The sequence below is a fragment of the Myotis daubentonii genome, chromosome 17, assembly GCF_963259705.1.
Source record: "Myotis daubentonii chromosome 17, mMyoDau2.1, whole genome shotgun sequence".
In the NCBI taxonomy this organism is placed as follows: Eukaryota; Metazoa; Chordata; class Mammalia; order Chiroptera; family Vespertilionidae; genus Myotis; species Myotis daubentonii.
The window spans coordinates 23,415,632-23,441,187 of NC_081856.1; the positions used below are offsets into that span (position 1 = coordinate 23,415,632).

The following is a 25,556-nucleotide window of genomic DNA, read 5'->3' on the forward strand; positions in this document are numbered from 1 at the left end:
GATTCACATAGAGAGAAACAGAGAATACAAACATGCTGCTAGCTATTCTGGCGCCTTAGAGGTCATTCCCTAGAAACTTATGTGGAAGAGAAAAAGCGAGTGATAGCAATGATTATCTGAGATTATAGATCCTCTCCCCTATCAAGGTGTCCCATTATCTTGGACCAGTGAAACTTGGTTGAAAAGTGGAAATCAGATTGCACTTATAATTTTTAAATGTCAAGTCAAGAATACTTAATGTAAGATTTTTTTTTAAGTCTCAGGTTCCTTGGAGCATTGCATACAAGAAAAAGATGTCATGATATATAATGTTTTAACAGAAAAAGTCATGAGCAGCATATTATTATTTGAGAATACAAAGGTGATTATAGAAATTATGTGCAGTTGTAATCAAGAAATGTCCTGATGTTGGTGACTTTAGCCTATAAAAGCACATACCCACTTTTCTGAGTTAATGAAATTTTTCAACATTGATAAAATCTTTATAATAATGATCTAGACATGTCAGATATACTAGTAAATATGGGAGGGTTTGGGCATGTGATGAGGAATTTTCACTCAGAAGTATCCTTGAAACTTTTGTATTGCTGTGTTAGATGATTTGACATATTTGCAGCCTTGTACACAGCATGATGAATTTAGATGGGTTCTTGGAAACGTCCAAGAACATATCTAATATTTGACTGTGCTGTAGCTTCTGTTACAGCTTCAGTTACCTTCAGTGAATGTTTCCCCGGTTATTCATGAAAAGGTCATTGATTTATTCCCCAAGAAGGAAATTCAGGTGGACTTGATCCTTGCTACTATAATTAGTTATTTTGAGCAAAAGCTAAGTATTCAATACTTTTGTGGTTAATGGCATATGCTTTATATATTTCAGATAGGAAAAGAACATGTAGGCCTAAAGGCTGTGACCGAAATCCTCCAGGATATTCAGTATAAGGTAAGTCACTGTTTTAAAGAAAATAAAAATCCTGGTTGTCTAAGAGGTCGGTCCCCAAAGGCTACCCTCAGGCTGGAGGATTCACTAAAAGAACTCACAGAAAAGCTGTTATTCTCATGGTTGTGGTATATTGCAGCGGAAGGAAACGGGTGAAAACCCAGTGCAATGAAAGGCTCATGGGCATACGTCAGGAGAAACCAGGCATAGTTTTTGGGTGGAGTGGCATGGGGACACCCCTATTCTCCCAGGAGTGATGTGGCATAACACGTATGAGGTATTTATTGCCAACCAGGGAACCTTACTTGACCTTGGTGTCTAGGGTCTGCATGTCTGTGTGACTGACCTCAGCCACTCTGACTCCAGTCCTTCCACCATGACCCTCTGCTGAACTAGAAATTCATCATAAGTCACATTATTAGTCAACTTGTCTGGTCAAACTGGTACAACATGGGCCAAGGCCTCCGGCACACACAAAACTCTTTAAGGCAGAATATTCCCAGGGCTCAGAGATGGTCAGCTAAGAGCCAGCCAAGGGCCAGTCTTTTTTTTTTTTTTTTTAACAGATATTTCTTTAAAAAATATTTTTTTGAAAAAATGTGTTGTTGTTTTACTTTTCCATTACAGTTGACATACAGTTTTATATTGACAAGGGCCAGTGTTGAAGACAGGCCATTTTTTGAAATGTGAAGATTTGAGCAACCCAGGCCTGCTGGGTGAACACTTTCCGCCCAGAAAGTTGTGTAAACAAAACGAATAAAAACTATGGCAACCTTACCTCACAGTACTTAGGTAAAAAAAAAGAAAAGAAAAATAAAGACAAGTACACATAAGCCATAGGTTAATGTATTTCACAGAAGGTGATGAAGATTGATTTGACCCTGCAGTGACTCAGCCTAGCATTGCTGGGAAGCCAAGTTCTGTTGTAAACAGTACCTTTACGCTTCCATTAAGTCAATAGAATTCAGTGGCCTTGGAGGCGACCCAAAGCCAATTCTGAAATCCATCTGGGAATGAAGTCTGATTAGCTCTACACTAGCACAAGCCCATTGCATCTTGAACCAGACAAGAGCCTCTCACAGAGATCTGAGTGGCTCAGAACGAATTCCTGCACCAAGGGAAAGCACCGAGTAGTCAAAGAAGCTGGTAAAAAAGAGTGTGAGGACACATTTTTCACTGACATTTGTCTGATAGAAATTTGGTGGAGAAATTTTCCTTTATTTCCTCAGCTAATATGACATAAGTCAGGAGGATGGTGGGAGGCAAGTAAGCTGGATTCTTTTTTAAAAAAATAAATATATTTTTATTGATTTTTTTAGAGAGAGGAAGGAAGAGGGATAGAGAGAAACATCGATGAGAGAGAAACATCAATCGGCTACCTCTTGCACGCCCCCCACCTGGGATCGAGCCCACAACCTGGGCATGTGCCCTGACTGGGAATCGAACCAGTAACCTCTTGGTTCACCAGTTGATGCTCAACCACTGAGCCACACTAGTCAGGCAAGCTGGATTCTTTAATGAGTCAAAGAGTATCTAAAAGTAAGGAAGAGATGTAGAAGTTAGGCATTAATTTTCTCTATTATGTCTGCATGCACAAAGTAATCTTATAAGAGATATCCAACTGCTGTGACACGTCTGTCTGTCTCAAAGGCCTGAGCAATTTAAATAGCACTATTTACAATAATGGCTATTAATATGAATTATTGAATAAGGGCACAAATACTTTCTTTTTCCCCCTTAAATATATTTTTATTGATTTCAGAGAGTAAGGGAGAGGGGGAGAGAGAAATGTCAGTGATGAGAGAGAATCATTGATTGACTGCCTCTTGCACGTCCCTCACTGGGGATGGAGCCCGCAACCTGGGCATATGCCTTGACCGGCAATCGAACCTTGAGCTCTTGGGTCATAGGTTGATGCTCAACCACTGAGCCACTCTGGCTGGGCACAAATATTTTCTTTGAAAAGGAAATTTAGCTTTGATAAAAATGGATTGAAAGAGAATGTTTTCATGTGAGTGACAGATCTCCCTCTCTGGAGGAGGAGATCTGAGAGCTGAAATACCAAGTCCAAATGGGACAAAATGAGAATTTGGGAGGCAGGTTGTGATGCCAAGTTCAAAGTACCAGGAGGAAAGTCAAGTCAAAGTAATTACCTGAGCCAGGGTTCAGGCATTTTACTCCAAGGCCCAAGTCTCTGGTATGGATGTGCTAGGAGCAGGAAAAGTAGGCGACGGGACAGACAGACACTAGATAGGCAATTGTACATTTCACACCAGGAACTACAGGGAAAACTGAACTGTGGTAGAAAAGGAGATAGATAGCATAGACTCAGCAGCAGTGTCTTGTTGGACCCAGTCACTTGTTCCAATGAGAAGATAGAAGGAGACACAAATCCATGGGGTCCAGTGATGTCCTTTAGAAAAGATGTCAACTGGGATTCTTTAGTGCTAATAACTCTTTTATTGTAAAATTAAGTTGTATGTTAACATGGGATATATTTTTTTTATTTTTTAGGGGAAGTCCAAAATAATACCCTGCTTTAATCCTAATACTTTATTACCAGGTAAGTGTACATGGATGGATTGTATAAGATGAATTTTAACTATGGATATGCATTCATTGCTTTCCTCAGAATATATGACTATGTATTACTAGTTAATAAAGGTTATTTATAATATATATATATATATATATATATATATATATATATATATATATATATATATATCTTTTGAAATAACAGTACTTTACCACTAGTTTCATTAATCATAAAGAGTTTCTTTTTTGTAAAAATTGCTACCTCTATGTAAGCACCAGCATAATAACGTAACCTCCATATACTTCTGGAATTGATCAGTGAAGTTTTTATTAATCTATAGAGTGAAATAAACTTTACATCTAATTTTAAAAGGTAACCTCTTTGCAATGATATTTAGTTGTTAATTCTGATTATTTAGATCTGCCCTAATAGGTAGGGATTGTGTATAAAATACTCAGAATATAATTTGTAGTTAAAGGCTATTTTGTACAAAATTTTGGTCTTTACAAATCTCTACCCAAATTATGTGAAATTTCTTGGTGTTTCAAATGTAACCAAATAGGTCGATGCATCATATCTTCTACCTTCTACATTTAATTGCTCTACAACAAACCAAACATTTACCCATCATATTCAATCATGAATTTCTCTAATGCAGAGCTAAAGGTTTACATAAGAATAAGAATAGTTTCTTTTATCCTATCATAATATGCTTTTAAAAAGCAATACAGATAGAAGTAGCTAGAGCAGAATGGTTGAAAACACTGGCTTTGAAGCCAGAATGCTTTGGTTGGAATCCTGGCTCTGCCAGTTATTAGCCCAATGACTTTGGGCAAATTATGTAACCCTTTGTGATTCAGTTTCCCCATCTGACAAGTTATGCTAATAATAGGAACTATCTCATTGGTTTGTTGTAAGGGTTAAATGAGTTAATGTTGAATAGTTCCTCCCATGTAGCAAGCTTTGAATAAATATTGGGTGTAATTAGCTAAGTCCGCCAATAAAGTAAAAAAAACCCAACAACTATGGGTACACTTTTGCTAAAGTGACTAAATTTTACATATATGTACACATCAAGTGTATATGTATTAAGTTTATATATCAAGTTTATATAGCATATTTGGATAGAAATCACTATAAGTAATGGAGGACTCATCGTGTTTCCCATCAATTATTTTCTTTATGATGATTAGTTAAGAATACACGTAAGGTTCTAGTTTAAAAATGACATCAGTCTGAGAAGTGTTATTTGGACAATTTGTAGTTTTGAAAATTATTGTGGGAGTCTCAAAATTATGATTAATTAACTTGTCTTTGTGTGACATGTCCACGTGGTTGCACAGATCCTCTGCTGCGTGATTATTGGGTGTATGAAGGCTCACTCACTATTCCACCTTGCAGTGAAGGTGTCACCTGGATATTATTCCGATACCCTTTAACTATATCCCAGCTACAGGTGAGTGCGGTACCTTAAGTCTTTTAGAGTGAAGTTCTGAGTTAAAGGTTACATTTTGTTTCTGTAAAAGGGAAATGTCGGTTTTATGTTTTAACTCTCTTTAGATCAGTCGCTTCTTTGCAGATGAAAGTTAAATGTCTCGAACTTGTGAAAGCAATTGAAAGGTCAAGGATGAACAAAACCCAGCCATCCTTTATGATCTGTATTTTAAAAGTCAGTTTTTATGGAGTAAATAGAAGTCACTGAAATAGTCAAACTTTTGATTAGTCTAGTTATTCCTTTATGGGGGTTTTCTCAAGCATGGAGAGGAGAAAGGTCTTGGGAGTATAGTGAGAATGCTGGTTATTTCTGTAAGTCACACGTGGCCTTTGAAATAGCTCTTCTTATGCTAGCACAGGAAGAATATGTATGAAGAAGGATGAGGTATTTAGAAAGAACACCTGGGAAGTTCTGGATTGTTCCATAACCCCACTTTTGGTCACCTCCCTCCCCCACTGTGGGCTCTGAATAGGTGCTATAGATGCTAGCGCACAGGGAAGTAACCTGGTGGAGAATGAGGCAGCATAACTATAATGTTTTTAAACAGGGACTTTGATATTATTATAAAAGAGGTACTTTACATGTCTCCTATCCTCCAGGGATCAATGGGATCTCTGTTCTGGAAGGCTATATTTTTCCTTCATGATGAACCTCAAAAGGCTTGAGCAATACTCTATAGCAAGCATGTCAAACTCGCGGCCTGCGGGCCACATGCCTCGTTTATTTGGCCCGTGTTAGCCTTTGAGTTTGACATGCTTGCTCTACATAAACTTAAGTTTTCTTTAATAATATTTTATTATATTCCCTGCCATTTTGTAAGTTCACATTTATTGAGTTTATGGTTGTAAATATTTAGAGTTTGGGATACGTATGAGACATCCACGAAGGGGGTATAATATATAGGTGGTGGTTGAAGCCATAGTGTAGAAGAGGAGAGGAAAGAAGTGCAGAGAACGGAGACTGGCAGTCCTAAGGGGCACACCTTGGAAGAGTTGCCCCCAGGGAAGGTTTGAGAATTTTGAAAGTCAGGAGGTTGATGTGACGTGTGGAAGCCAGGGGAGGTGTGAAGTTCAAGAAGGAGGGAGTAGAGAGATGAAGAGTATCAGATTCTGAGCACACATTAAGTTAAAGACTGAAAAGTTTAATTGGATTTAGCCACAGGGAGAGATCTCAGAATTGGGGAGGAGATCGAAGAAGCTTAGGGTCTACAGTCATGTGTATTTAGCATTACAGTTTTTTTAGGGGTAGTTTTCTTTAAAAGTGGTAAAAAATTTTAGTGAAAAATAAAGTTTATCTTTATAACAATAAATTTCTATTTTTTTTTAAAAACTAAGGAATAACCTTGCTCAGCCACAAGAAAGAAAATTCTCAATTTCACTTAGAACTCCATTAAGGATTTCCTTGCTAGTCTGGTGTTGGGAATGTTCATGTTGAGCCGCATTCTGAATGGTACCTGATGTTCTGTACACGTGAGATATAATGTTTTACTCTCACATTGGCCAGTGTGTTATGCTAAACTCCAGAGATACTGCATTGTGCCTTTGGCTCTCACTGACTTCAAAGAAAACCTTGCTTTGTGTCATCCCTCTAAGTAAGGCCAGTGACAGTCTAACTCTGGCTCACTAAGTCATGTTCCTCGATAAAGCGGAGCCGAAGCCAATAATCTCACCTGCTCTGGAAAATAGGTGACTTTTGCCCTGGTGGTTAGAGCATTGGCCTGTGCACTGGAGGGTCTCCGGTTCGATTCCCGGTCAAGGGCATGTACCTGGGTTGCAGGTCCAATCCCCACCCTCAGTAGGGGTGCTTGTGGGAGGCAACCAACTGATGTGTCTCGGTCACATTGATGTTTCTCTCTCACTCCCTCTCCCCCTCTCCTCTTCCTTCTATCTTTAGAATCAATGGAAAAAAATATCCTCACTCCTTGAGTGAAGATTTAAAAAAAAAAAGAAAGTAGGAAAATAGATGACTTGTTAGTAGCTTTTCAAGAGAAAAAAATTTAGGTGCAGTTAGCACAAAGCTCCCTATAGCATCTGTTCAGAGGGCAGGAGTGTTAAAATGTGAACACATGTGCGCACAGAGGCATGTATATTAAAATGCAATTTATAGTGATTTAGAAAAAAAGTTATAATCTTAAGAGTATATAAATCAATCTGGTCTTGACTTACGTGTCTCACTGTTGCTGCTCATACAATTTCAGAGAAAGCAGAGCCAACATAGAAACAGTCTAGAGAAAATAGTAAAAATGAGAATCTGAACCAAGAAAAATTGAGGTCTCATATTATTGCACTTAAGAGCAGAAAAAGAGATAAAGATCGAGAGAATGAGAATTGATATATAAGATAAAAGGAATGGCGAATGGCAGGTGGAGTCTCTACATAGCTGGTGATATTGAGAAATATGAAACTTGTATTGAGGAAAAAATGTTTCATCTTACATCATAGGGTTAACATATGTGATTAAGCTGCTGGTATTAGTATGGAAACACTTGCTCTCTCAAATACATAATCTGCCACAGGGTAATAATGCCTGCACCAGCCACATTAACCCCTAGAGTGCTGGGGAGCGCGATTGCGCTCCTCCTGCAGTGTCACTATTAGATGCTAGTAGTTCACTCTTTATTGACAGATGGCACCTAAGTGCAGATAACTTATGATGCCGAATGTTTGTAGTTCTAAAATCGACCGCTGGCATTAATCTGCCTAATTTTTCACAGGTACTACGATTTTATGAAGTTTACTCAGATTTTCTAGCCCTAAAGCTTCGAAATGGTGTCCAGTTCTAAGTCTGCTTTTATTTGTGGTGATGATATTGCTAAATATGTCAATTATTGCTGTGAAGATGACGATTTTCTGGAAGATATTGGAGAAGGGTGTCCCTCTATTTTAACATGATATGTTTTGTTCAAATTTCTTTTTCTACTAGTATTTTATAACACAGTCAGCAAACAATATGTGTCAAAGATGAAAACAAATGTAGTAAAGGTTTCATTAAGTTTTTGAATATGTAACTTCATTTACTTGCGATTCATAATTTTTTTCCTGAACTGTTGTAAAATCAGCACAAATGCCTTGGCAATTTTAGCATAGTTCCTAGGATATTGGTTGTCACTCAGAGGGTTAAAGAGACAAGCTCCAAGTCATAACGCTCTCCTGTGAAGTGCACAGCAGCTGAGCTGGAGGCAAGGAGGAGTTTTCTGCTGAAGTGTACAGCTGACAATTGCACCCATTGTGGAACATTCCCCTCTTCCTGAGAACCAGGGAGTCTAGACTCTGGAACTGGAAGTGCCTGCTTAGTTGAAGTTTTCACATTATACTTGGTCAGCACACCAAATGCTAAGGAAAACACACACAATTGGATGGATTTGAATGAGTGTAATTTTCTTTTTTTAAAAAATATCTTTTATTGATCTTTTACAGAGAGGAAGGGAGAGGGATAGAGAGTTAGAAACATCGATGAGAGAGAAACATCAATCAGCTGCCTCCTGCACACCCTCTACTGAGGATGTGCCCGCAACCAAGGTACATGCCCTTGACCGGTACCGAACCCGGGACCCTTGAGTCCACAGGCTGACGCTCTATCCATTGAGCCAAACCGGCTAGGGCTGTAATTTTCTTTTCTTTTTTTAACGATCAATCACCACTAAATGACTTTAAGCGAAACAGTGTTCTAAGCGTTAGGAAGCCAAAGTAAAAAAATTTTTTTTTCCAGCTTTATTGTTATGTTTGGAAATGAGATTCCATGAACATACTAATGTCATTGGATCCAACACCAGAAATTGTAAGACACAGAGCCATTAAAATATGAACAATACTCAGAATTAATAAAATGTGGTATTTTGATATAATAGCATATGTACAAGTATGTGCACACACTTAAACGCACACACGTGCATAGACACGGATTGATCATTAAGTATTACTCTCTTCTTCCTGTTTCCCCCCTTTTCCTGCATTCCCCCCTCCCCCGACTAATCTACTTCTATTTCTTAACTTACCTATCACCTCAAGTCTGTCTTTGTTATTTCCTGTCCCTTTCTACATCAAATAACACCAATGAAACAAAAGATAATGGATTATGTCCATTGTTTTTCACTGTGTGGATCTATGTCTATTAGAACTTGGAAAACCATTTTCAATTTTGTTTCTTTTCATCTTACCTCCTCTTCATCTTGCCCCATTCCCTGTTTCCTGTGGATTGAAGGCAGGGTGTGTGCCTGGCCTGCGGGGTCTGGGAGCACACCTGGCCCTGGATGGCTGAGAAGGTCTGATTACGCCCAGGACTCCTTAGCAGGCCTTTCTTGTTCTTGTGTTCCTCATGGGATTTGAGGGGCTGTTAACCCTAAAACCAAGTTGTTGCAGGGCCACAGCATGGTCATGTTTGAAAATGAGTTCAAGTGCTTTGGAACGATTGTTGTAAATGGTTGCCTGTATCCGTGATTCTCAAACAGTCTCCTGGAGGTTGCTGGGCCTGTCTCCAGCTTTGCTGGCTCAGCAGGTCTGGGCAGGAACTTATTCCAGGAAGCACACTTTGGGAACCACTGTTTTTTATCTACGGGCATTTATCTCCAGCTGTAATTTTGACCAGCACTCTAGCACCAGAATGCCGTTTTTGACAGCTGGCACTAGGCCAACCCTGTCCAATGGAAACATGATATGTGCCAACTACTAGATTAAAATGTCTAGTAGCCACAGTAAAAAAAAAGTCAAAATAAAAGGTGAAATTAATTCAGGTAGTCTATTTGAACACAATTTATCCAAAGTATCATTTTAACATGTAATCAATATAAAAAAAATTATGGATATGATTTTTTGCATTCTTTTTTCACACTGACTTTCAGAGTATTCTGCACTTCAGCAGATCTCAGCTTAGACTAGCGGCATTTCAAATGCTCAGTGGCCACATGGGGCAGGTGGCCACTGTGTTGGACAGTGCAATTCTAGGACTTTCTCTCTCCTCTGAGACTCCCTCTTTCCTTTCTTAAAATGCGCTATTTTTAGGCACTTGTGGGAAATTTTGTATATATTTCCTGAGTGTCTTTCATGATAGAGAGCACATCCCCTGTGGTTATATACTCTGTAAATGTGTAATTTTTGAGTAAGTTTCGTGGCTTATCAGTCACGATCCTAAAGTGAGGATCGTGTGGCCGAGACCAGACTCGGTATTGGAGTAAGAACACAGTTTCCATCAATGTTCTGGGGACAGGATGGGCTCTGAGCTCTTCCTCAAACAAGAAAAAGATCAGATTAAAGAGAAAGTGATAGAATGAGGGTTGGTGTATGGATGTGAGGTTAGTACGCGAAAGGGGAAGTGATGATTTGACAGATGGGGTAGAAGAAAATGAAACAAGCAAAAACAGCAAGGCTGCAGTACCTGAAAGGTGGATAGCTATATACAATCTCACTATGTACATACATGTAGACTGTTTAAGTACAGTTTGCTTTTGGCTTTTTTATTTGATTGCTACCGTAAGGAATTATATTATTTGAATTCACATATCACCATAGTCTGACGATAAAAGAAAATAAGATGAGAACACCAACTTTATGTGTTAGTTTTCTCTTTTAACATGATAACCAATGATATGTAAGTCCCAATAAGTCAGTTAGAGGATGTACATAGGATCGTGGGAACTCCTGAAAATAATTAGTGCCAAACCTCAAACCCTGGACATTAGCCCTTTAAATGCACTCACAAAGAAAGCAGCTTAAAAGTTGAACTGTGAGTGAATAGCCAGGTTGGCTCATGAGTCAGTGAAGGTTGGAATAAATGTCTTAACTTAGATCAATTGGAGTGCCACCCAGGTTCAGAGAACAGTGAATATTCAGCGCTGCTGCCTTCAGAAGATGAGGATTTGTCCCCCGAAGAGTGGGATCCCTCTTTTACATTGTTTAAAAACAAATGCCATGCTCAAGTAGAGTAGCATTAAAAATCAACGAAATCACGCATACGGATATGTATGATAATGATAGTCTCTCTACTGCCTGACATTTGAATTGTGTTGAAGACTTTTATCCTGGGATATTATTTTTTTAATTTCTCACTATCTCTCATTTCAGTGTGGGATAACGCCGTATGCACTTGAAACCATTTGAAGTGACTAAAGGGTTTGAGGGGTGGTTACTTCAGAAACATTGGCATTTCAGAAAGACGTGTTTTTCTCTGTCGATGTTTGAAGTCTTCAAAGTGTTGCTATGATCAGAGAAAAGCATTTCTTGTGAAATAGCTCTCTCCAAGAACACAGTGGTCTGAGACTGGCTCGCTGTTGATTCAGATCATCTCGCCTAGAAGCTGTTCTCACTGAAGGTGTGCAGGGGAGGCCTGGAGCTTGAAAGGTTTATCTTCAGTTCACAATGCGTAAATATAAAGTTAACCTCGCTTTAAAATAAGCTTCAAAGCCAATGAAAGTGGAGAATTTCTTAAAATACATCGAAGCAGTCAAGTTTCTAGTCCACGTTGCTCATCGGGGACCCTGCCCAAGGTTACAGGTTCTGGTGGCAGCTATGACATATGGTTCCATGGAAACTGAATGCGAGGAGGATGATTTTCCATTTTCCCGGTCAACTGGTTTATTTTTTTCAGTCTACTTTCTGCATATAAAATTGGAGTTAAATATTTATCCAAAATGCTAAAGGTTTGACTTCAGAAGAAGTTGGCTAGTAGATAGCAAATACCATGTGCTTGGACACTATGCTGAATACTTTGCATGAAATATTCTATTTACTTCTAACACCATCTTTGCCCATACTGTTATTTCATCTCCCTCGTTCACATGTGGAAACTGAGGCTTAAAGAGGTGACGTGATTTGGTTGTTGGGGGTCTTAGGTGGCAGAGCCAGGATGAGAACCGGCCTTTTGATGATGAGCCCACTGCCTTCACCTTCATAATCTTCCTTTTGAAAAAGCATAGGGTCCTCTCACTGACCAGGGTGTTTCCCTCTCTTCCCCTAGGGAAAACTGAGTGAAATACATTCCACAAGTAAGTACAGGGGATTCTCATGCAGCCTCAGCTCTAGAAACCTCCCAGACGTGGCCTGCGATCATTGCCACTCATATCTCCACTTGAAGACCCTGAGAAGGTCTAGTGACATTATGTAGATTAAACAGCCAATTGCTCATCTGACTGGCATCTTTATATAAATACAGATACTACTTTAAAAAAAGTAGCAACGTATGCATATTTTAAGTCATTCTTGTTAATGTCTGGTAAAGGATTAATCTATATTGTTCCGCTTTTATTTTCAGATTGAAGAATTCCGCAGGCTGAGGACACATGTGAAGGGGGCAGAACTCGTGGAAGGCTGTGATGGGATTTTGGGAGACAATTTTAGACCCACGCAGCCACTTAGTGACAGAGTCATCAGAGCTGCATTTCAGTAGCCAAAGGGAACAGGACAAGCCCGGCTTCCTCCGGTATGTGCGGGTTAAGTAAGGACGTGGGCACGTGGTTGTGTAAACCTGCCAGACCAGAGGTACTCTCGTGGTGATCCTGATAATTCAGCAATATGAATTTTATTTTGATAAAATTTATGACACATTCTCAAGCCCTGTTAATTTAGAAGTGAGGTGGCTTTAAGAAAAATTTCATGCATTGTTGAAAAGCATCGGCAATCCTCAGATTTTCCCACTAGAGCAGCCTTTCATTCCAAATGTTGCTTTAATACAGATGCTCCTAAGGACAGAGAAACAGGGATATGCAAGCACCCCTTTAGTACTGTACTGTACTGTGTTGAACCCCTGAAGCTTCAGCAGTCACTGCCTCATGACGGAGGAACGTGAAGGAAGGGACTGGAGGAGTGTGTGAGCTTCAAAACTGATCCTCATTGTCTGACACAGATTTTATTGTATTGTTTTTGGGGTAGGAGACGGCAGATCTGTCATGAATGAAAATACTTGTCCTATGGAAGTGCTATTATTTGATAATTAAGAAGCACTGGTTAATAAATATGGTATTTTTTTGATTGATTAAAACATAATATATCTATTTTAATATATTAAATTCAATATATGGATTCCTTATATTAGCCAACAAAATAAAACATCATAAACATGGGAAAGATAAAGTCTACAGAAATGACTGTACACTGCATTATTTCTTTACCTTGTAAATTGCCTGAGTGTGTACATAGGTCAGCACATGGCCGGCAAGCCACTGCTTCCCATACGAGAGTCGTATCTGTTGAAATAGTTTTCTAGGTAAGCAGGACAGAGCTTTCACTGTTTATTGGACCATTGGGAGTAGATAGTCACACATTAGGCGAGCGGTACAATGAGTAGAAATCTCTGGCGTCCAGGAGCTCACAGTCTCATGCGCTAGACAGTCAACACAGGAATTGCAAAAGGTGATGATCGTTTGTCCATGTGTTTCCCAATCCAGTCTCCGTGCCTCTCTATTATTTCTACACTGTGTGTACCCAGTACTCCAGCCAAACTGTCTGTTTACATCTGTGATTGTGCTTTGCTCACTCAGTCCTTCCCTTCCCGCCTTTTGCCTGTTGAAATCCTTGCTACCCTCCAGGCCCAACTCAAATACCACTCTCAGCAGGAATTCTCTGCCTCTCCTCTAAATTGTACCTCTCCTTTCACATTATTTCTCCCATTTAACTTTGTGTATTTCTTATTTTTTTTTGTTAGATTTCAAATTTCTTGAGGATTGAAACATGTTTATTTTACTTTGAATCCATCATGACACATAACACTTTGTATCTTGAATGTCCGGGCAAATTAGAAGTTCCTTAGCACTATAATATCCCATATTCCAGTCATTCATTCATTCTCAGTTTCTGTGTTAGAAGCTACAGTGCCTTTCACCCTCCTAGTTTTGAAGTTGATGACCAGGCAAGTTGCCTTTGGTAGGAATGAGAAGAAACTTGTAGTAACTCCATGAATGAGAACAAAGAAATGTATTGATGGAGATTTCCGATAGTGGGAATATCTTTTGGAAAGGTCCCAAGGGGCTGCTCCTTGTGGAGGAGGTAAAAATTTAATGCACTGGGGGATCTGAAGGAAGACCCTATGAGTCTGAGGATAGAAATCAAAGCGGGAAGTTAGGCAGGGCCCATTCTAGGAGGGCCTGCCAGCCATGTGAAAGCATCTTTATTTTATTGTTGATGCATTGAGAACTTATACAGACTTTTACTAAGGGGAGTGCCCTGATCCCATGTATGTTCTCAGTAGATCACAGGGACTGAAGATCGAATGCACTAGATTATAGTGGAAGGACATTGCAGAAGTCAGCTGGGTGGCCAAGGTGAAAGACATGGAGGCTCGGATTCTGATGAGCAGTGGAAGGAGAGAGACATTCATGTATGTGAGTCAGACCTTGAAGGTGATAGCTAGTGACAGATTGGATGAGGTAGAAGAGGGTGGAAATATCAAAGACAAGTTTTGTGTGGATAGAGTGTAATTGAGTGATAACAGGAAAGCTGGAGGAGGCTCTGTTCCGGATAGAAAGGAAGATAAAGAGTTGAGTTGGGATGGTAATAGCTCGGAAGCCCCAGGGGCTGGGTCATAGTGAGGTAGGGGAACCCGAATCTGCTGCCACCACCGCTCCAGCCTGTTCCACGTGGCCCGTGTGGGCACCGTCTTTACCGTGATGATCCCTGGCTTCCAGATCAACCACTGGGACTTCTTTGGGCCCTAGAAGCTTACGGCAGCCAAGACCCACATCATGAAGTTGGCAGAGGTGAAGTTAGCTGATGAATTGCATGTGCCGTCTACCCCCGAAATGACGTTTGGTGAATACGTTTTAAGAAAGCAGCATGTTTCTGCCTTGGGATTGAGTCAATACTACAGATGTTTTAAGATGTGTAAACAACTGCCAAGGAAGCTTCAAGTAGCCTGGATGGAGGGTGAACATTCCAGGGAGGTTATTAAACCCTCCGATTGAACCTATGTAATAGATTATAAAGGAACATTACATGGAGAATCACTCAAGTTAAAGGTAAATCATATAGATTCAGTGCAGTTGAAAGCCAGAGAGCAGATTAAGTTTTTTGCAGAAGTTCCCTTGTTTGAGGATGAACTTCATGATCATGGAGTTTCAAGTCTAAGTATGAAAATTAGAGTAATGCCTTCCAGCTTTTCCTGCTGTTGCAGTTTTTCTTGTGAATTGATGGAGGGCTTATCAGGATGAATGACAGGAGACTTTACCACGAGGCTGACAAGACCTACACGTTATGAGAATATACATCACGAGAGAGCAAAAATTGCTAATTTAGTCCACGTTTTACCTTCCCTCTTCACGGAACCTAATGAGATATCACAGTATTTACCGATCAAGGAGGCAGTTTGTGAGAAACTAATATTTCCAGAAAGAATTGATCATAACCCCACAGACTCACAAGAAAATGCATCTGTGGAGTAGAATGTGATGTACCACATACTCACCGTGGAATCTGATGGAGACCTTGGCTATGTGGATGAGGGAATTTTTATCATGCGTCTTATGTAGGTGCAGATTTTTCTGTAGCCTTAAAGGGGGAGTATAAAAAAGATTGTTTTAGGCAGGTTCCACTCCCTGCCACCCTCCCAAAGAGAGCTGAGTTGGCGCATGTTGAATGAGAGATGCCTGTCACTCACCAATAGTGGATCCACCATGAAGGTAGCTGGAATTTTGAGAGTGGAGATCAGAGAAGAGGCCTAAACTGAATATGGGGATTGTTGGCATAGAGATTAAATATATATGTATAATGTTCTAATGCTGCATAGGCATTAATTCATTAAATGTTCATACAGTCTTTGAGTCTTTACAGGAACATTAACCAAAGAGCAGAGAAGTTAGGTCAGTTGCCCAAAGTAATGCAGTTGTGCAGCAGAACTGGAAGTGGGACCCAGGCAGCTGAACAGAGGTCAGAGTGTCCCCACTTTGGCTGTCAGGGTGGAGGATGCTGAGCAATGCATGTTGCCATGGGACAAAGTTGAGCGTCAAGGGAGGAGGCAGAGATGCTATGTGATGGCAGAGGCTGCAGCAGCAGAGAGGGGATGAGATTGAAGGAGACTAAAAAAATTGACATATACTTGACATATAACATTGTGTAAGTTTAAGGTGTACATGGTGTTGACTTGATTCACTTACATTTTGCAATGTGATTACCATTGCAGCATTTGCTAACAGTGTCACATATATATCATTTCTTTTATTGTGGTGAGAATGAGACTTCTTTTTTTTTAAACAAAAGAAATACTGGAACTTTTCTTTATGCTGAGGAGGGTGAGCCAGCGGATGGAGGGGCTGAAGATGCTGTTTCTCAGAGGGGAATCCTAGCTGTGAAGTGTCTGAAAAGTTGAAAGGGGATGAAATCCTAAGCAGATTTGTAGATTGACTTTTGTAAGAGAACGGATACTTCATGTGCTGTAATAGGAAGAAGGAAGAGGTGGTGGTTTATAGACATAGTGATTCTGTGACTTGCTTTTATTATTTAAGGGAGAATGGGGTAGCAGCCAGGAGGGGCCAGAGCAGCAGGGAGGATGGGAGATTGGAGCAGGAGAAGGGTGCAAGGGTGGGCGCACAGGAGCCACCCAGTAAGAGGGGCAGGAAGTGAAGTGTGATGAGGTTTGTTCAACATGAATTTATGACTTTCTCCAGCCTAGGGTTAATATACTGTCTGATTACCAGTGACTATAAATGACCTTTTTAATGAAATAAGATTATCTTGAATTTTTGATCTATATCATCCTAGACCAGAGGTGCCTCTCTAAATATCTAAATAACCATCACTGTTTTATCTCTCTTACACACACACACAGCACAAGACTTTCATGTTAATGAGATTATGCATATTTCAGATACTTCATATTCACTGTATGATAGGAAGGTAATGTATAATTTTGAAAGTCTTAAGTCAATTACAATTTAGGTATTTTGAAAAGGAGGATGGATTCATGTCCTTTTTTTTGGAGGCTGAGATTACTTAAAGGAGGTCATTTTTCCAGAAATTCCTAAGAATGGTGCAGGAATTCTTTCAAAGGCGACCCCAATTCTGACTTCATCCTTTTATGAATACATTTTTGATCCTTTTATCTTAAAATATGTTATACAAATCTAGTTATAGTTCTACATAAAAATTATATTGGGAAATCAGACTTATGGATGTGTGCTTTTATTTGATATTTAATAATGCCCTAAGGCAGTAATTCAAATTTTTATTAAAGTGAAATGATTTGACAGTCAGTCTTTGAATTTAATGCATGAATGTTTCATTTAAGCTTTTGGAACTGAAAAGAAAAAAAAAAGCCCACACTTTTTTTCCTGGTAGTTCTCTAAAAAATGTTTCAAATAATTTAGATTTATTTTAGCTATGTTTTACTAAAATAACTTTAGTTTTGGGACTTAAAATGGCATTTTTTTTGCATGACATGTCTAGACATCTGCAAGGCTTTGATAACCAAGACTTATTATTCCCATGAATAATCTGTAACTCTTTATATTACCATTTCAGAAGTAAGAACTCTGATTTTGTACTTGTATAGAGAGTTAGCATATAACTCACCCAGGTGCATTGCCAGTTCAGATTTCTGGGAGCCAGTTGACATTAAATAGTTCTTTACCTATTGAATTTTCTATAGAAAGACTGGAAATATCAAAACTTAATAACAACAAACAAAAAATATGGCCAAGCATTAGGCCCAGTTTCTTTGTTGCTCTTGGTGTCATAATATTGGTACTAATCTATCAATGAAATGATTATTTGCCTATTTCTTTCATTGAGTATTATCCCATTTTTAAAAGGCTATTCTTACTGTTTAGTCTTATCTATTTCCCCTGTGATTCAGGTATTGTTAAACTGCACACATGCTGACAGTAACTATAATTAATTATAATTATTTAATTTATTTTCTGTAAAAAGGAATACCACAAAGCTTGTTAAATATTCCCTTTTTTCCCTATCTTAAAAGGGGAAATGTAAGTATGCCCCAAATAGATTTTTAAAAATGCCCAAAAAATGTAGAAGAAAAAAGAGGGGTGATTAAGCAACCTTCTCTGAACAGTTGCTTTGTCAGACTTGCCCTTGTAATTCTTTCTGGGTCTTTGTAGTCACCCTCGGCTGTGTTGAAGTCTTCTCCACGTATACTTTGCAATTGATAATGTTGTCTTTTGAGTGTTAATGTAGCTATAGCTAGCATCAATTCCATATCGGTTTTCTTTTGTAACCTAAAAGAGCTATAGGGGAGAAAAGGATAAGGCATTATAGGAAAGGAGGGGGTATGTGGGGAAAGAGAGAATGTCAACTTGGAATGACCACTTAGGTAAAAGCTGCTATTATGCTTTCTGGATAAATGGAAAGCTCAAAGCCATGCTTTTAGTCAATAGAACATGGACTCTCCTCAATCTAATAGTTAAACATGATGCACAGCATTAGGGTGAGGGATGAAAGCTCGATGGGTATTGCTGTTTTCTATTTACTGTATCATATAGAACTTCTTGAAAATATGGAATGAATTTCCTAAAGGGTTTCAAAATGATTTCAGGAAGAAGCCCTAATACCAAGGGTGTTCAGCCTATCTATTGTGTTTTGATTATGTGATATAAAATTGTTATTAACCCAAGACTGAACATATCAAAACTGTATAGGCATTTCTTCAAAATTACTAAACAAAGAGAATATTCCCTGCTTCCATATTTGTCCTTCCCTCTTTTTAAAGAATAGTTTATTGATTTTTAGAGAAAAGGAAGGGAAAAGAGGAGAAACATAGATGTGAGAGCATAACATTGACCTGCTGCCTCCTGCACGCCCCCCACCTCAGATCAAGCTGGCAACCCCGGCATGTGCCCTGACTGGGAATTAAACCAGAAACTGTTTGGTGGTGGGTCGACGCCCAACCGAGTCACTCTGGTCAGGGCCTTTTCCCCTTTTGTATGTTTTAGAAATGTTAATTATTTATTGTGCATAAAATTCCAGAATAATTTAGTGCCCCTCTTCCCCCATGAAGTCAAACAAAATTGTGTTTGGGCAGAAGAAAAGAGACCATTTTGCAGTCGTGGGCCAATTTGTATGTTGAACATTAATATATTCTGATACCTTAAATCGATTTTTTGATTTTAAACCTGAAGGATATATTTTCCATAAGAAAATCACTGAGAACAGGTTATCGCCTCTAAAGATGTTCTGTTATGCCTTTCATCTCATGGATGCTCATTTTTGGTAATTTCCTCAAATCAAAATTTTAGCTTTGTTTTTCCACTTTGCGACTTATGGAAACCTTATAGAGAGGTATTCATGTCAGTTTCTTTCTCCTTTATATCTTGTCTATTCTCTCTAGGTCTCTTTCCTGTGATAAAGTTCACAGAGGTTTAGGGAAGCAGAGGCGGCATAGAACTGGGGAACTGTAAAACCCCAGCACTCACTTCCTGCCAGAGTCCTCCCCACTCAGCCTCACGGGCCTGCTCTCTCCGTAGCTGACCCACCGACACCCACAGCTTCAGTTGCCACTAAACACAGATAGCCCACTCCTTTCTTTATATTCCTGCACCAGGTCTCTCTAGGAAGTTCTAGAATTGAGTGCCTGACTGTCAGTCTGACTTTTCTTTTGGGTGTGTCAAAGGCATCTCCAACTCAACATATACGAGATTGAATTTATGATGTTCCTTCATAGACTTGGCTCTCCAAGTTTTCTTAGAAACCTGAGTCAGACTTGACACTCCTCTTCCTCACCTCACCTCACCTCACCTCACCTCACCTCACCTCACCTCACATTTCCATGTATCATCCAATTTTAGATTTTCCTTCTGATAGCTCCAAATGTATCTATCACAACCCATAAAGTTAGCTTCATCTCTCACCTAGACTGTTGCAAGGGCGTTCTTTCTCTCTTCTACATAGGATTGTTCGAGAAAGATTTATAAAAATAACAGACATTGATGACACAACACTCAAACGTGCATGCAACTCCTGAGGGATTGGCACAAGGGTGTTGAGTAGGATTCTGAATCCACACCTGAGCACAGTGGAACACAGTGACATAACTAATTGTCACCATTTGCCATACGAGGCAGGTGGTGGTATTGTGGTTTGTTATTGCCATCCGCGTGAACTATAGTATTGTGGGCATCTGATTTAAATGTCTCAGCTTTTAAAGTGCAGTCTTTTAAATGGGCGTTGGAAAATTGATCTGCATTAGATCTACCGATATGTAGCTTGGTGCTAGTGATTACAAGGAAATACAGAAACATGATGAAATTATGAAGTTCTCTACTTTCTTATTAATATTTTCATTTCATTATGTGATAGTTAAGGTCCTGCTGATTATGCTAGCAAGCTGCTTACATATAGCACAACCTGGGATATGTGCAATCTCTGCATGGAAGTGAACATGGACTGATAGTGTACGGGGCACTTCCTCTTTGTTAGGGGTGGGAGCCATCTCCTGTAAGTTAGAGAAGAAGCCGCATTAGAGGAAAGGTGGATATTGACATCACTCTCACAAAGGTGTGAGACAATGTCTTTTAAAATATATAAAAAAAAGCAACACAAAAATTTTGCTCATTTATCTTGGAGATATTTCTATGTTAATACAAACAGGTTTGCCTTGTTCTTTTGGCTACTTAAATTTTAATAAACAAATATTCTAGTTAAAACTTTTAACAAAACAACAATCTAGACAATGTCCAATGTCCTGGACAAAATCCTAAATATTTATTAAATACCTAGAGGCCTGGTGCACAAAAATTTGTGCACTCGGGGGGAGGGGGGGGTCCCTCACCCTGGCCTGTGCCCTCTTGCAGTCTGGGACCCCTCGGGAGATAACGACCTGCTGGCTTAGGCCTGCTCCCGGGTGGCAGAGGGCAGGCCCAATCCCTAGGTGCAGCCCCTGGTCGTGCTCAGAGCAGGGCCAATTGGGGAGTTGGGGCGCTGCCCCCTGTCATGCACAGAGCAGGGCGGATTGGGAGGTTGCGATGCCACCCTCAGTCACGCTCAGGGTAGGGCTGATTGGGGGGTTGGGGCACCACCTCCTGTCACACTCAAGGCAGGGTCGATGGGCAGGTTGCGGCGCCACCCCCTGTCACGCACAGAGCAGGGCCCATCAGGGGGGTTGGGGCTCCGTACCCTGTCATGCACAGAGCAGGGCCCATCAGGGGGTTGGGGAGCTCCCCCCTGTCACGCACAGAGTAGGGCGGATCAGCGGGTTGGGGGGCCGCCCTCTATCACCCACAGAGCAGGGCCAATCAGGGGGTTGGGGTGCCGCCACTGTCACACTCAGGGCAGGGCTGATGGGGAGGTTATGGCTCTACCCCATCACACACAGAGCAAGGCCTGTGGGGGGGCGGGAGGAGGGTTGGGGCACCGCCCTCTATCACCCACAGAGCAGGGCCAATCAGGGGGTTGGGGTGCCGCCACTCTCACACACAGAGCAGGGCCCGTGGGGGTGGGGGTTGGGGTGCCACACCCTGTCACACACAGAGCCGCAGGGCGATCAGGGGGTTTGGGCGCTGCCCCCTGTCATGCTGATCCCGGTGCTGGGAGGCATATTACCCTTTTACAATATAGGGTAGAGGCCTGGTGCACGTGTGGTGGCCGGCTGGTTTGCCCTGAAGGGTGTCCTGGATCAGGGTGGGGGTCCCCACTGGGGTGCCTGGCCAGCCTGGGTGAGGGGATGATGGCTGTTTGCAGCTGGTCACACACCCTTCAGGGTGGGGGTCCCCACTGGGGTGCCTGGCCAGTCTGGGTGAGGGGCTGAGGGTTGTTTTCAGGCTGGGGGTGACTGAACTCCCAACCGCTCCTTTTTTCCTTTATTTATTTATTTATTTTTTTATTCTGGGCCAGCTTTAGCTTGAGGCTTGGCTCCAGCTCTTAGGCCTCCGCTGCTGAAAGTAGGTTTCTGGCCTTTGCTTACAATGTTGCGATTCGGCTGGCTGAAGTCCTGCGGTATTCGTTACAATGTTTCTTAAACTGCAGGCTCAGAGGCCTGCAGCCGCAGGCGGGGAACGTTGGTTTCCTCCGTCACTGAGGCAAGCAAGCCTCATGTTAGTTTCAAGCTGCCTGGCTGCCAGCCGCCATCTTGGCTGACAGTTAATTTGCATATCTCGCTGATTAGCCAATGAAAAGGGTAGCGGTCGTACGCCAATTACCATGTTTCTCTTTTATTAGTGTAGCTATGGAGGTTTCCCTAATCAAGTTGCCACTAGACAACACATTCTCAAATAAATGAATTGCTACATTTTCGTTTTCCATTACAGTGCTTTAAACTCTTTCAAAATTTGAGAATTCTTCACAAACTCATAAAGGCCTTTAGGCCTAGTCTGCATAAAATATTTTCCAGGACATCATAGAAGCATGGCGTTGAATTGGATCTCAAAAAGTTATTTAATCTAGTCTTCTGCCCAGAGTGGTCTTCAACCAAATTATTCTAGATGGTTGCTCCCCTTATCTGGAAACAGACAGGCAAACAAACCCGTGTTGTCTGAGAATACCTACTTCAGAGTTTTTTACTGCTGCCTAATTCAATGAGAAAACCCCCCCACAAGAAATACTATCTGTAAAGTATTAACTAAATTGGAATGCCATTCTGATAGTAATATTTTTATGGTTTGCTGTAAATAAATATCTTTTATTAATGTAATGGGTTAGATTCCAAGTATCCCAAGATTTATGTTTCTTTTTCTTTTTGCAGCATGCGTGAAGTCCTGTAACCTTTATGCTGCAGAGAAACTCATAATTTTTCACAGATATGAATGTTCATTCTGATTTCAGTATGGGGACAACCAGCGGTTCTCTAATATCTTTTCTTTAAAGAATGATTATATTTAGTGGTTCCCAGCAATAAAATCACTGTAATTAGGAATAAAAGATTGTAAATAAGAATAACAATGTTATTAATCATCTAAGTTAGTCATTTATGGCACACATTCCTGTACTTGAAATATTTCCATAGGAAATAATGCTAAAATCCACATTTACTTATAATTAGACATATTACAAACCTTCTCTCATTATAATAGTTGCCCAAATCCCAATTCAACTTAATTTCCTTGAATCTGATTTCTGGACTAAAAGCATTAAGCTTGAACTAGTGAAAAATGTATAATATGTGCTTCAATTAAGAAGTAATTAGATACTCAATCACCCTTACAACACACCAGGGATTAGGGAGGAAGGAAGAAAAATATCATGCACTGTAGTGTATAAAATAGTTTTGTTAATTAGTTTAGTGCTAATTGAGATTGAGAAAGTGTCAAGGTATCATAACATAGGTTTACTTCTGAATTGCTTTAAAAGCTAACAGTGTTTAATATTTTAGGATACTTTGATGCAGAGAAGTGTGGAAATGACCCAGCTATATGATTTACCCTAGAGTTTTGATTGAAGTTTATACATTCATTCTAAGGTATACATATTAGTGAGTGATGGAAGGTAAAGACAAATGCTGTTTTATATTTCAGACATTCTGTTGTATTTTACATCTAATTTAATCCTCACAACAATTCTGTGAGGTATGTGTGTTTATTTTCATTTTAGAGATAAAGAAACTCAGACTGAGAGGGGTTGAGTAACTTGCTCAAGGTCACAGCCATTAAAGTGCAAAGCAAGGATGCAAACGCAGGTAGGTTTAACTGCAAACCCTCAGCTCTTTCCCCTGCACCCCATTTCACATAGCAAAGGGCAGAACATTATGAAGGCCTTTCTCTCTGTGCCTCCTTCTCTCTTTTAGAAAAGTTCCTGGGAGTGAGGTTTCTGGGGGAAAAGGACATGCCTGGTTTTGTTTGGGGTAACATATTGCTACCCCCCCTATAAAGGGTTATATTAATTTTTTGCTTACATCATTGACTGAATCCTTTATAGAGGGTGTTTTTGCCATTTATCTGTATCAGTCCCTTTGTATGCCTCTTCCCTCTCTCTCATCTTGTTACTCTTCACTTTCTTGAAATGTGTTCATCTCCATCTACCTATTGAAATGGCTGTGGCAAAGTCACCTTTGCTTTCTTTCTCCTTTTTTTTTTTCTTTGTTCCCATATCTCCATATATAATACATGGTCATGGAAGAAAATTCAAACAATACAAAATAAAAGGAAGAGGGAGCCAGCGCTTCTCAAACCCTCCTCCCTGGATGGCTGTCCCTAGTGCCGGGTGTTCGGGTGCACATGGGGGAGCTCTAGCACCGTGCGGGACGGCTCGGGTTCCATTCTGACTCCACCACTAATTAGCTGTGTGACCTTGAAAAAGTTACTAATATCTCTAAGTCTCTTTTTTTCATCACTTAAAAAGAAGACCGTCATAGTGTCTACCTCATAGGGTGGTTGTGAAGATAGGATGAGATAATGTAATCAAAGTTGCTTAACATGGTTTTGGTTCATAGTGTAAGTGTTCGATAAATGTTACCTTTAACATTATTTGTGTCCATTTGATCTCTCCTAGGCATATATTTCATATGGATATGCATACATATTGTGTTTCTTATGGGATTATGTTACACAGACTGTTTTCTATTGCTTGTTGATACATCTTTTCATGCCATTGAAGAGATGGCATACTTTTAAATGATTGTACTAAGTTGCCTTTAATATGTAACAAAATTTATTGAGCTATTTCTCTATTATTATACATTTATGTCATTTCCAGTATTTAGCTATAATCAACAACACTATGTTTAATTTATGCATTTATTACCTTAAAAATTCTTAGTAATAATATTACTGGCTCAGAGAGTTAATTGTAATATATATATGTATATATATGCAAATTGCTCTTCCCCAAGAGTTGTATCAGCTTATGTTCCCACTAACCATGTGCCCAACTACACATTTATTTCTCTTTGCCTTTGTTAACATTGAGTATTTTCAATTTTTTTTAATTCTTGCCGATCTGATTAAAAATGACTGCTGCATTATATTAAGTATTCCTGTGAATACTTGATTTTATTCCTGAATTTCCTGTTCTGTTCCCTAATCTGTCTATTCATGAGCATTGGCCAGGATGTTTGTGGCAAGAATGCATATTTTAGTGTCTTGTAGGACAAGGTCCCTTACTGATCTTTTTGACAGAATTTTCCTGGCTATTTTCACATGTTTAATTCTTCCAGAAAAAATATAGGATCATTTTGTCAGAAAGACTGACGTAAAGAATATAAGAAAAAGAGAAAAAGAAAGGAAAAAAGAATCTTGCTAGGATTTTTAATTTGGATCACATTGAATATATAGAGTAATTTGAGAATTGATATCTATACATTATTAAATCTTAGTTAAGGAACAATGCACAGGTGTATGCTTATTAAAGTTTTTTATGTTCTTTATACTTGTATAGTTTTCTCTTCTCACTAAATTTACCCCAGGATGTGTGCGTTTGGGCTCTGGAGTCAGCCTGGGGGGTTGCTTGATGAGGAACACAGCATGTCCACTTGCTGCTCCACAACTTGTGCAAATCATTGATATTCTTTCAGCCTCAGTTTCCTCATACATGAAGTGGAGGCACTGGGAGTCACACCTTTTAAAGATGTTGTGAGGATTAAATGAAAATGGTAAAATGCTCAGGACAGTACTTAGCCAAGGGCTAGTATTCAACAAATGTGAGCTATTACTATCAATTTTGATTAGTGATATTTCCGATTATATTCTTACATTGGTTAATGTTATTTCATTGAAAAAATAATTG

The 25,556-nt window shown here is 39.8% G+C and overlaps 1 protein-coding gene and 1 pseudogene across 5 annotated transcripts in view; both read left to right on the plus strand.

The window, feature by feature from the left end:
* The window catches only part of CA8 (carbonic anhydrase 8), a 95,482-nt gene that overhangs the window by 52,037 nt on the left and 17,889 nt on the right, over positions 1–25,556 (plus strand). Inside the window, exons 5-9 of one of the 5 annotated variants that reach the window (XR_009449701.1) lie at positions 881–943; positions 3,455–3,503; positions 4,823–4,935; positions 12,217–12,384; positions 23,402–23,511. Coding sequence is in view for 3 of the 5 variants with exons in the window: in XM_059673120.1 (XP_059529103.1) it covers positions 881–943; positions 3,455–3,503; positions 4,823–4,935; positions 12,217–12,351 (360 nt within the window). In the remaining 2 variants the exon portion in view is untranslated. Of the gene's footprint in view, positions 1–880; positions 944–3,454; positions 3,504–4,822; positions 4,936–12,216; positions 12,389–22,581; positions 23,327–23,401; positions 23,512–25,556 lie in introns of those variants that run through there. The other 4 variants (XR_009449700.1, XM_059673120.1, XM_059673118.1 and 1 more) reach the window with 4 other exon arrangements.
* Positions 13,088–16,934, plus strand: LOC132220165 (TIP41-like protein; annotated as a pseudogene).